The following is a 12,388-nucleotide window of genomic DNA, read 5'->3' as shown; positions in this document are numbered from 1 at the left end:
AGTGATTCCTCTCTGATGTCACAGTCTGTCACATGTGCAGCAACCTAACTGCAGCTGACATCAACTGAATGGTCTCAGCTGAAGTGAGCTGCAGAGAAACACAACCTGCTGATACTCAGGCTACGTGCCCACGACAACGGTAACGACAGATAAACGTAGAACATTTCGACAGATGTGCCTATCTTGCACACGGCGACGGCGTTTTTAGGAGTTCAAAACGGAGAAAACGCAAACGCCCTCCAGAGTGGAGAACTTGAAAACGATCCAACCTCTCGTCGCCGTAGGAACAGTTCAAAACGCCGAAGTGCGTTTTTTGGACACGTTAAGTGGGTAGTTCTCCATTAACGACTCACATATCTCACTATATTTATTTTGGACACTCTCCCAATCCACATTATCCACTGCCTTCCTGGCTTTGTAGTTCAGTGTCGTGTTCAGGAGCAACTGGACCTCATCATCTGTCCAAACAAAGTTTGAAGGCGTACTGTTGTTGCCGCCGCGCTTCGCCATTTTCTTCCAACTGACGCGGAGGAAGTAGCCACAAAACAGGCATTTCTCATATTTATTAATATATAACAATATAACTCATATAACAATACCAAAGGTATTGTTGCTACTGCCACCTACGTCCGGGGCGTGCATACTACATCGGCAAACTGCGAGTTTTATACGTTTTCCCTGTTCCCATGGGTAGACAGATATCCACCCCAAGATGCTCGTGAGAACGCAGATAAATTGTGGAGGAAAAAAACGGACATCTGCGTTTATGCTTCAGAGCGTTGTCGTGGGCACGTAGCCTCAGTGTGAAGCATTGACTGGAAACACACAGAAAAAACACATCCTGGAAGAATGGCAGCTTCCATCTTTAAAGGACTGGAAGAGGAAGAAGTTTCCAAGGAATCATTTAGAAGAGTTTCAAACAGAAACTGACTGAATCCATGAATCTGAAAAGGTGTTTCTGAGTGAAAGAGACAGACATGAACAGACTGAACTATCTGTTCAGCAGGGATTCTCTGACAGGAGGACACTCTGTATACTCAGCACAGAGACAACATGGAACCATGTGAACCTAACCAGAACCCAAATCCAGGATGCAGAGGTTCTTCAGTGAATGTGGTGCTGAAGGTGTGGAGGTGGATCAGTGTGTCAGAGGAGACTCTGTAGAAGGACAGAGTGCCAGCAGGACGGTCCACATACACTGCTGCTCTGTTACAGACAGAGGAGGAGGAGGAGGAGGAGGAGGAGATGGATGTTTGTCTGTTATTGTGCCTCACAGAGTATTTACCTCCATCAGAGCAGATCAGACTCCAGGACTGATCGTTCCATCCAAACAAACAGTCTCTGTCTCCTCTCCTGCTGATTCCTCTGTAACTCACTGATATATAAACTCCTCCTCTCCACTCGACCTCCCAGTAACAGCGACCAGTCAGAACATTTCTACACAGCAGCTGAGGCCAGCCATCAAATCTGTCTGGATGATCAGGATATGACTGAACCTCCTCCTCCATACGTGTCACCTTCCTGTTGTTGTCAGACAGTTTCAGTTCTCTGTTCACTGTGTTTGTGTCGATTGTGAGTTGACAGGAATCTGATGGAGAGAACAAACACAATCCAGCTGATGTTATTGATCTATTATTCAATTAAATTTTTATTTATATAGCGCCAAATACAACAAATGTCATCTCAAGGCACTTAAATAAAAAAGTCCAGTACAAGCCAATTGGAATTCAATGAATTGTAATCATAATTATTTATAAAATAATCCAATTCATTCATATAGAGCCAATTCAAAAACAATTTCCTAGCTAAGGAAACCAACAGATTGCACCGAAACTTGTCTTCAGTCCAATCTCCCGTCCTGAGCGTGCCTGAGGCGACTGTGGAGAGAAACGACTCCCTTTGAACAGGGAGCCAATGAAGAGAAGCTAAAACTGGAGAAATATGATCTCTCCTGTTAGTTCTCCTCAAAACTCTGGCTGCAGCATTTTGGATCAACTGAAGGCTTTTCAGAGAATATGTGGGACAGCCCAATAATAAAGAATTACAGTAGTCCAATCTTGAAGTAACAAATGCATGAATTAGTTTTTCTGCATCACTCTGAGACAGGATGTTCCTGATTTTAACAATATTACGAAGGTGAAAGAAGGCAGTCCTAGAAACCTGTTTTATATGCGAGTCAAATGATAAGTTCTGGTCAAAAATAACTCCAAGGTTCCTCACTGTAGAACTAGAAGCCAAGGAAATACCATCTAGAGTAACTATATAGCTGGACAATTTCTCCCTGAAACGCTCAGGTCCAAAGATAACGACTTCAGTTTTGTCTGAATTTAAAAGCAGACAGTTTTGAGTCATCCAGGTCTTTATGTCTTTAAGACATGCTTGTAGTCTGATCTGGTTTTATAGATAAGTACAGCTGAGTATTATCAGCATAGCAATGGAACTTTATGCCATGCTGTCTAATAATATTACCTAATGGAAGCATGTATAAAGTGAAAAGACACGGTCCAAGCACAGAACCCTGGGGAACTCCATGACTTACTCTGGTGTGTGAGGAAGATTCTTCATTTACAAGAACAAACTGAAATCTATCAGATAAATATGACTTAAACCAGCCTAATGCAGTTCTTTTAATCCCAATAACATATTCAAGTCTCTTTAATAAGATACTGTGATCGACCGTATCAAATGCAGCACTGAGATCCAACAGGACAAGCACAGACACAAGTCCGCTATCAGAGGCTAAGAGGAGATCATTGGTAACTTTCAGCAGTGCAGTTTCTGTGCTATGATGCACTCTGAATCCTGACTGAAACTCTTCAGACAGATTATTTCTGTGTAAATTATCACAAAGCTGATCTATCATCTGTACACTTTGATCAATGAGTGATGTGGCAATGTGAAGATGGCTGGATGTCATGAATCAGATGAAGAACACACTCACACTTCCTCAGACCTGGTGTCAGCCATCGTTCTCCAGCAGGCTCCACCCTGAAAGGAGGAGGGGGGTCAAAGCAGCACCGTCTCTTTCAGCATCAAACATGGACGTTACATGGCTCTCACACACACATTGTTCTACACTGAGAGAGATGCTGACTGCTCATGAGGACTTCACACAGCCCCACTTCAGAAACACAGAAATGTCCCTTTAAACTGGATGAATAAAGTCTCTGAATCTGCTGAATATGTTTCCTTACAGGCTGTGCATTAACCAGCAGATGGTTGCTGGTATGTATGTTTTCTTTGGGGCCCATTTATCTCAGGAATGACACGATAAACCTCCATCATTCTGACAGATCCACGCTGTTTTAAGGGGACACCGGCTAATGCTGGCAGACATTTCCTCCTCCTCCTCACAGAGGTTTGCTCCTCCCTCGCTGCTCGGCATCACTTCTAACCAGCTCATGAGCCGGTTAGAAGGGAAATTATTAAAGCAGCAGAGCTCTCCATACCTGAGAGTGTCCAGCCTCCACTGTGGATCCTCCAGTCCAGCTGAGAGCTGCTTCACTGCTGAGTCTCCTGGATGGTTGTAGCTCAGGTCCAGCTCTCTTAGATGGGAGGGGTTGGAGGTCACAGCTTCAGCCAGAGAAGCACAGCCTTCCTCTGTGATCAGACAGCCTGACAGGCTGCAGGAAACAACACAAATGGCAGAAACTGAGAGAAAAGACTCCAACAGCAGACACCATCCTGAACAGGTCAGCTGTTCATCCATGACTGTAAAGCAGAATTAAAATCATCAGCAGCTGAACAGTTGAATGAATCTTGACCTGAGAGCTTCCAGGTTACAGTTTGGACTCTGCAGTCCAGCAGACAGCTGCTTCACTCCTGAATCCTGCAGGTTGTTGTTACTCAGATCCAGTTCTGTCAGGCTGGAGGACTGGGAGCTGAGAGCTGAGGACAGAGCTGCACAGCTTCTCTCTGAGAGGTTACAGCCACTCAGTCTGAGGGAATAACAGGAACAGAATTAAGTTATGTAGTTATTCATTATTCAAGTTAAAGATGGTTGAATTAATAAATAATGATTATATTTATCCTAATTATTGGGTGCCAATGCCAAAGGCATTAGACACACATATTAGTCTTGTGTATACTTAATATTATTTTTCCGTTTCCGCCCTATATTTTGACGGCTAACTAGTCTAGCACCGATGGTCCGACCCTCACAAAAAGCACACCGCTGCACAACGACCTCAATCGGTGTGCTATTACGTTTGGCTCTCATTAGTCGAAAGGAATTCCGGCAAAATGGGAAAAAGTGGGAAAATTGTGGATGGGAAAATGCATTGAAAATTCAAAACCTATCCTATTTTAGAGGCCTTATAACTCAGCCATACAGCATCGCACAGACCTCATTCAAAGTTTATATGTGACAGGAGAATCTTGGCTTTAACTGAACTAAAGGGTTTGTTGATACATTATACAGCTTTAACACAACGTAAGTTTACGTTTTAGGAAGACTACATCTCAGCTGAGGTGTCTCTCCCACTCAAATCCCCACTCTAATTTCGATACTACACCAATTCCTTGAACAAATGTCTCTCATGTCCAAAATATCTGCCCGATCTGGAAAAATTTTAGTTGAAAACTTAGGCATATTTGTCCTCTTTCACCAAAAGTCATACTCATTGAGCTCTGCCACACATATTTCTTACAAATTGCCTCTGAGCCCAGAGGTCGCCTCTCCATTTCCATTATAAAGGCCTAAAGTTGTAAGATTCAGGTGAAAAATTATTTTAAAACTGCCATAAAAAACGAGCCACACATAGTAGCCAAATAAAAATTACACCGCTGACTTCTGCCATCTCTTGGGGCGCTCACGGTTGAAGAATTATTCAGATACGACTTTTACTTTTCGAACAGCAACCGTTTGTTCGAGACAGTCAAGTGCAGTCAAAATTACAGTGCAATTTTAAGAAGCCATGTGCGTACATGTCAGTAGCCCTTTTTCCATCAGATTCTGTAGCGAATTAAAAGTTATATCGCATTACTTTGTTGCGATATAAGATGCGTTCGGTTGGTTTTCCATCAAACAGGACGATCCTAGCGAAATAAAATGACATCACCGGAACGTGCTGATGCGCATTATTCTGACTCGACCAGATGATTTTCCATTACAAAAGTGGCGAATTGTAGCGAATTAGAATGCTCGGTAGCGGGAATTTAATTGCTCGCGCTGTTATTGTCAGCCTCCTGTTATAACAGTTGCTATAACTTTCAAGGCTACGTACCTTTTCACCACCGGCTTTCGTTTTATTTATTAGGCTAGTTACTTATTTAGAGTTATGGACCGTAGGATAGGACTAAACATGCTGCTAGTGCTGCTATGTCAGCTTATAATAGCCGTCAGAAATTTAAGAAGGAGGATCCTTCATCCGCAGGATCCGCAGCATAATTAATTCGAGAATTAATTATGCTGCTTCAGGACCTCCCGAATTGTGTTTAAAAAAAGCAGAGTCTCTGCTCTCGACCAGTTGTTTCTTTTATCATCGGACATTGTTGTTACTAGTTGTTGCTGCTGTTTTGATACCGACAGGATAGGTGAAATGGGGCGGCTGAGCGGCTCAACAACAACATTCGAATCCTCGCGCTTTACCAATACCATCTGCGCATGCGTGGCTAGTCTGAATCGCTTTAACCTTTTCCATCACTTCTGTAGCGATACAACTTAGCCCTGAACCACCTATTTCGAGCGAATTGATTTAATGCGACAAAACAGGCGTTCTAGCGATTTAACCGTTTTTCCATCACATGTATCGCACTAACTTCTTGATGCGCATCAAATTAAAGCGAATCATGTCGTTGATGGAAAAAGGGCTAGTGACACAGACGAGCCGCACCTGCTCCTGTTACCGGGGCAACGCCTTGTTAGCCTGCTCTGTTTTAAGACTGCTTATGAGGGCAGAGCCAAGATGGATGCCCTGTTATAACAGCTTCATGTCATAAATTTGATCTGCTTTTCTCCTTTAAACTGATACTGAGGGGAAGTTTGCAAATACCCACAATGCAATGGGAAAATGCATTGAAAAGCACCTCTGCGAGGCCCAAAATTCAATGGGAAAATCGATTGAGAAGCACTTAACGAGACAAAAATGCCAAAAACTGCCCTATTTTTGAGGCCTCATAACTCAGCCATACGACATCATAGAGACCTCATTCAAAGTTTATATGTGACAGGAGACTCTCAACTTTAACTGAACTAAAGGGTTTGTTGATAGGGCGGGCTGTAGATTGGCACCCATCAAAATGTCTTCAGAAATGTTCTAGTTATATATTATAAAGTGTTGCCACATTCTTGCAGCATGTTTCTTTCCTCTTGATGTAAACTGATCTGATGGAACTGTTTGCTGTGAATCTGTGTCATCTACAAACTGAAATTATCTAAGAAATAACTAAGTTATTTTCGCTCCTTTTAACAAGTAAACAGAGCATTTAAAACATATTTATCCCTGTACTTACACAGCTTTGTTGGAGGCTTTGACCACTGGCAGCAGCCTCAGAAGAGCCTCCTCTGAAGCAGAGTATTTCTTCAGGTCAAACACATCCAGATGTTTTCCTGATGACAGTAAGATGAAGCCCAGAGCTGACCACTGAGCAGGAGACAGTTTATCTGTGGAGAGACATCCTGAACTAAGGGACTGTTGGATCTCTTCCACCAGAGAACGATCATTCAGTTCATTCAGACAGTGGAACAGATTGATGCTTCTCTCTGCAGACAGATTCTCACTGATCACCTTCTTGATGTAATCAACTGTTTTCTGATTGGTCTGTGAGCTACTTCCTGTCTGTGTCAGCAGGCCTCGTAGGAGCCTCTGATTGGTCTGCAGGGAAAGACCCAGGAGGAAGCGGAGGAACAGGTCCAGGTGTCCATTTGGACTCTCTAAGGCCTTGTTCACAGAACTCTGATGAAGATATTTTAGTTTTTTTTGGTCTTTGAATGATTTAAACCTCTTTTGTTGTTCTCCCATCAGGTTGAGTCCAGAGTTGATGAAGGTCAGATGCACATGAAGAGCAGCCAGAAACTCCTGAACACTCAGATGGATGAAGCAGAACACCTTCTCCTGGTACAGCCCTCTCTCCTCTTTAAAGATCTGTGTGAACACTCCTGAGTACACTGAGGCTGCTGAGATATCGATGCCACACTCTGTCAGGTCTGATTCATAGAAGATCAGGTTTCCTTTCTGCAGCTGCTCAAAAGCCAGTTTTCCCAGAGACTCGATCATCTTCCTGCTCTCTGGACTCCAGTCTGGATCTGTCTCAGCTCCTCCATCATACTTGAGCTTCTTCACTTTGGCCTGGACCACCAGGAAGTGGATGTACATCTCAGTCAGGGTGTTGGGCAGCTCTGCTCCCTCTCTGGTTTCCAACACATCCTCCAGAACTGTAGCAGTGATCCAGCAGAAGACCGGGATGTGGCACATGATGTGGAGGCTTCGTGATGTCTGGATGTGGGAGATGATCCTGCTGGCCTGCTCCTCATCTCTGAATCTCTTCCTGAAGTACTCCTCCTTCTGTGGGTCAGTGAACCCTCTGACCTCTGTCACCATGCCAACACAGCCAGGAGGGATCTGATTGGCTGCTGCAGGTCGTGAGGTTATCCAGAGACGAGCAGAGGGAAGCAGCTTCCCCCTGATGAGGCTTGTCAGCAGCACATCCACTGAGGTGGGCTCTGTAGCATCAGTCAGGGGCTCCTTGCTGTGGAAGTCCAGAGGAAGTCGACACTCATCCAGACCGTCGAAGATGAACACAACCTGGAACTCTTCAAAGCTGCAGATTCCTGCTGCTTTGGTCTCAGTAAAGAAGTGATGAACAAGTTCCACCAAACTGAACTTTCTCTCTTTCAGCGCATTCAGCTCTCTGAAAGTGAATGGAAACATGAGCTGGATGTCCTGGTTGGCTTTGCCTTCAGCCCAGTCCAGAGTGAACTTCTGTGTTAAGACTGTTTTCCCAATGCCAGCCACTCCCTTTGTCATCACTGTTCTGATTGGTTCATCTCTTCCAGGTGGGCCTTTAAAGATGTCTTCTTGTCTGATGGATGTTTCTGCTCTGCCTGCTTTCCTGGATGCTGCTTCAATCTGTCTGACCTCATGTTCATCATTGACCTCTCCGCTCCCTCCCTCTGTGATGTAGAGCTCTGTGTAGATCTGATTCAGAAGGGTTGGCTTTCCTGCTTTAGGAATCCCCTCAAACACACACTGGAACTTCTTCTTCAGAGCACATTTAAGTTTACGTCCACAAAGTTCTGATGAAGACAACAAATAACATCAGTAACAAGAACATTTCTTAAGAAATTTTGATCAGTGCCAATCTACTGCCCGCCCAATATAAAAAATGTTTAGTTTAGTTTAAGTTGAGAGTCTCCTGTCACATATAAATTTTGAACGAGGTCTCTGTAATCTCGTATGGCTGAGTTATGAGGCCTCCATAATAGGGCGTTTTTTGGCATTCTTGGTTCGTTAAGTGCTTTTCTATCGATTTTCCCATTGCATTTTGCGCCTCTGCCAGTCCCAAAATGGAGAAGACAGCTATGTTATTTTTATCAAGGTCCTGTTTAAAATACAGCTGTTATTGCATTTTCAAAATGCATTTTGGCTCGTTAAGGGCTTTTCAATCGATTTTCCCATTGAATTTTGCACCTCTGCGAGTCCCAAAATGGAGAAGACAGGTGTGCTGGAGACAGCTATGTCATTTTTATCAAGGTCCTGTTTAAAATACACCTTTTATGGCATTTTCAAAATGGCCTCGGTAAGTGCTTTTCAATACATTTTCCCATTGCATTGTGGGTATTTTCAAACTTCCCCTCATTATCAGTTTAAAGGAGAAACGCAGATCAGATTTATAACATTAAGCTGTTATAACAGGGCATCCATCTTAGCTCTGCCCTCATGAGCAGTCTTAAGCCCCATACACACACGTCGCTGCTATTTACTCGCTACTCACTCACTCGCCTACTCGCCACTCGCTTGGGTGCTTTTGCTGACTTGGTGTGTAGAAGTTGGGTGGCCACTGTTTGGAGAACACTGGGGGAACGTCACCTGTCAATAATCTGTATTCTGCATTTTAATTGGCTACTCGCTTTACTCGCGTCGCTCGAAGTTGAAATATGTTCATCTCGGAATCCGCCCACATCGCATCGCTTGTACTCGCTTGTACTCTCCTCGCCTACTCGCCTCCTCGCCTCGCATGAACACATAGACATTCTATTGACTTCACTCGCTGAGCGAGTAAATAGCAGCGACGTGTGTGTATGGGGCTTTAGAACAAAGGAGGCTAACAAGGCGTTGCTATGGAGACGGAACCAGCTGCGGCTCGTCAAACTGACATATGGTGACACACACTATGGCTTCTTAAAATTAGACTGATTTGGACTGCACTCGATTGTCTTGAACAAACGATCGGTCTTCGAAAAGTAAATGCCGTATCCAAATAATTTTTTAACCGTGAGCGCCCCAAGAGACGGCAGAAGCTAGCAGTGTAATTTTCATTTGGCTATTATGGCAGTTTTAAAATAATTTTTAGACATTGATTTTATGATTTTAGGCGTTTATAATGGAAATGGAGAGGCGACCTCTGGGCTCAGAGGCAATTTGTAAGAAATCTGTGTGGCAGTGCTCAATGAGTGTGACTTTGTGTGAAAGAGTACAAAAATGCCTACGTTTTGAAGTAACATTTGTCCAAATCGGACAGATATTTTGGACATGAGAGACATTTCTTTGAGGAATTGGTGCAGTCTCGAATTTAGATTGAGCAGTAGAGTGGGAGAGACACCTGAGCTGAGATGTCGTCTCCCTAAAACGTAAACTGCCGTTGTGTCAAAGCTGTATAATATATACAAACCCTTTGGATCAGTTAAAGTTGAGAGTCTCCTGTCACATATAAACTTTGAATGAGGTCTGGGTTCTGCTTTATGGCTGAGTTATAAGGCCTCTAAAATAGGCCATTTTGGCGCTCGTTGAGCTCGTTGTGTCATTTTTTTTCATTTCCAATGCATTTTCCCATCCACAATTTTCCGTTTTTTTCCCATTTTGCCAGAATTCTTTTTGACTAATGAGAGCCAAAAGTCATAACACCATTCCCGATCGATGCGCACGCAGCGGTGTGCTTTTTATGTCGGTCGAACCATCGCTGCCAGACTAGTAGCGCGCCGAACTTTAGAGCCGAAACAGAAAAATAAGAGTCTGGCAACAGAGTAAGATGTGTGTCTAATGGCTTCAGCATTGGCACCCATAAATAGACATTTAAACCCTGTACATAATGAGTATCTGAACATCTGCTGTTCTATGTGCTGAGACATCAGTAAATGTGTCATTTATCCAGCAGGTTAAATCTTTAGAGAAATCCTCTTACTGCTCTGCAGACGGTCAGCCAGCTCCTCCTGCTTCATTCTCCTCAGGAAGTGAACTGTGATCTTCACTAATGCCTCTCTGCTGCTCCTCTGCTCTTCATCCTCACCCTCCCTCTGACTCTCTAAGCATTCTGGGTAATCTGGACTCAGAACCTTCTGCATCTTCTTCAGCTCCTCCTTCACAAAAGTGAGCATGTTGTCCTCCAGCAGCTGGAACAGAAAACTATATGAATGAGCCAATCAGACTGAAACCATGGAGCCAAACATCAGATCCATGTTGGACACACTGACAACCCACTGGTCTACAAAGTGCAGCATGGAGGTGAGATGGAAAAGTAGTTGTTGTACATGTACAGACCATAAATATGGAGTCCAGCTGTGTTTGATGCTGCTGGGCAGACGGACCACTGGGACCCTCTGAGCTCTGCTGGTCCACTCTGTGGAGGAATCATGAAGAATGAGCTCACATTCTGTCTGTCCACACAGAGAGCAACACAAGGTGAAACTCCATGAAGGGATGTGTGGATGTGAGCAGTTAACGCAGCCATAAAGCAGCTGATTAACTCTGAAGCTGCACATCATCAGCATTTGTGTTCCAGAAGATAAGAGCTCAGTGTGTTTCTAACAGTGGGAGGAAGCTGATGTCAGATGAAGCAGTGTGAGGAGGAAGGGATACAGAACTATGTAAACAGACAAAAGATTTGTTTCTTTGTGAGGAGTCCAGCTGACATGTTGGTTGGATCGTAGCTGTAGTTTCTAAAATACAACAAAAACTTCCGTCTGGAATTAGTTCATTGGTTTCCAAATTTATTGAACAGAAACAAGTCCAAAGAAATGATGTCAGAGTCTTCACTGACCAACTTCTTTGTGTTTAGAAAACAGAACCAAATGTAGAACCTGATGCCAAAGACACGAGTCAAAAAAGGACCGACTGCTGTACTGAGGTTCAGCTTCATGTTATTGATCCATGTGACTTTGTTCATGTTAGACTGTTTGTAAAGCAGCTGACTTTGTTCAAGACATTTATTTTAGAAAAAGGTCCTCTATGATAAATATCATTACTGTATTAATATTTTACTGACTAATGGCGCTTTTCCACGAGCTGGCTTCTGCTCGGCACGCTATTGCGTGTTTCCACTAGCACGCCATACCTGCAACTGGCACGATTTTCCGTATCACCTCAGCCCTGGTTCCAAGCGGGCCGAAGCGTGACTAAAACGTGACGTCAGCTGACTGCCTTCCACTGATTAGGCGATGAGTGTCGTCACTGGAAGCGTCATAACGCGGATAATAAAAGCTAGCGTTAGCAACCGTTAGCTTACCTCCAAACGTTGTCTTTTTGAAGCTCGTAACAAAACTCTCCGGTACTTTTTAATACTGTTTTGTCTGGCGGCCAGGAGTCTTCTCTTGCCTTCTGTGCGACAAAAAGCCACAGGGTGAGCAGCAACACGCGCAGCTGTGTTAAGACGACCCTGCCCACGTCGAGGAGGCACGAAGTATACTCGTTTGCAATGGAAACACAACCAAACCGAGCCGTGGCGAGCCGTGCCGAGCTAGTGGAAAAGCGCCATAAAAGAGACCTATTTTAACATCCATTCTTTCCACTTTGACAGTTTCACATGTGAACATGAAATGGATGTGAATCAGAGCTCACATTAAACACAAGTTGGAATAAGAACTGTTCAAACTGACTCTGGTACATTTTACAGTGTTACACCATTTACACACAGCTCACCTCTGAGGCCGTGAACGTTGGTCTGCTTTAAAGTCAATAAAACGACCCATTGACCTGTCGCTCTGCATGGACACACAGCTGGGTTCAGGTTCAGGTCTCTGATAGCTGCTAACAGGAAAAAAACACTTGTTTAATTTAAATTTACATGTTCAGAAAAATTCAATTTTGATTATAAAGTAAAAATGTGACATCAATAAAATGATACAAATATATCAATAAATCAACTGAAAATTACATTTTGTTTCAATAAAGAGCAGAAAAACTAAAGTAAACATCACTTTACACACATGATGCAGCTAATTAATCTCATCAGA

At 43.6% G+C, this 12,388-nt stretch overlaps 1 protein-coding gene across 1 annotated transcript; it reads right to left on the bottom strand.

Moving 5' to 3' along the window:
* Positions 1–1,037: 1,037 nt before the first annotated feature.
* On the bottom strand, positions 1,038–12,178 carry LOC142387879 (NLR family CARD domain-containing protein 3-like). The gene is made up of 8 exons (XM_075472661.1): positions 12,075–12,178; positions 10,698–10,776; positions 10,342–10,549; positions 6,454–8,236; positions 3,765–3,938; positions 3,450–3,623; positions 2,942–2,988; positions 1,038–1,588 (listed from the first exon to the last, which is right to left on the bottom strand). Exons 1-8 carry the CDS (start codon positions 12,140–12,142, stop codon positions 1,038–1,040), a joined length of 3,084 nt encoding a protein of 1,027 aa, XP_075328776.1. The 5' UTR covers positions 12,143–12,178.
* Between the last annotated feature and the right edge of the window lie 210 nt (positions 12,179–12,388).

Source organism: Odontesthes bonariensis, chromosome 2 (genome assembly GCF_027942865.1).
Source record: "Odontesthes bonariensis isolate fOdoBon6 chromosome 2, fOdoBon6.hap1, whole genome shotgun sequence".
NCBI lineage: Eukaryota > Metazoa > Chordata > Actinopteri > Atheriniformes > Atherinopsidae > Odontesthes > Odontesthes bonariensis.
The sequence above is the reverse complement of the archived record's forward strand: the minus strand, read 5'-3'. Positions and strand labels throughout refer to the sequence as shown.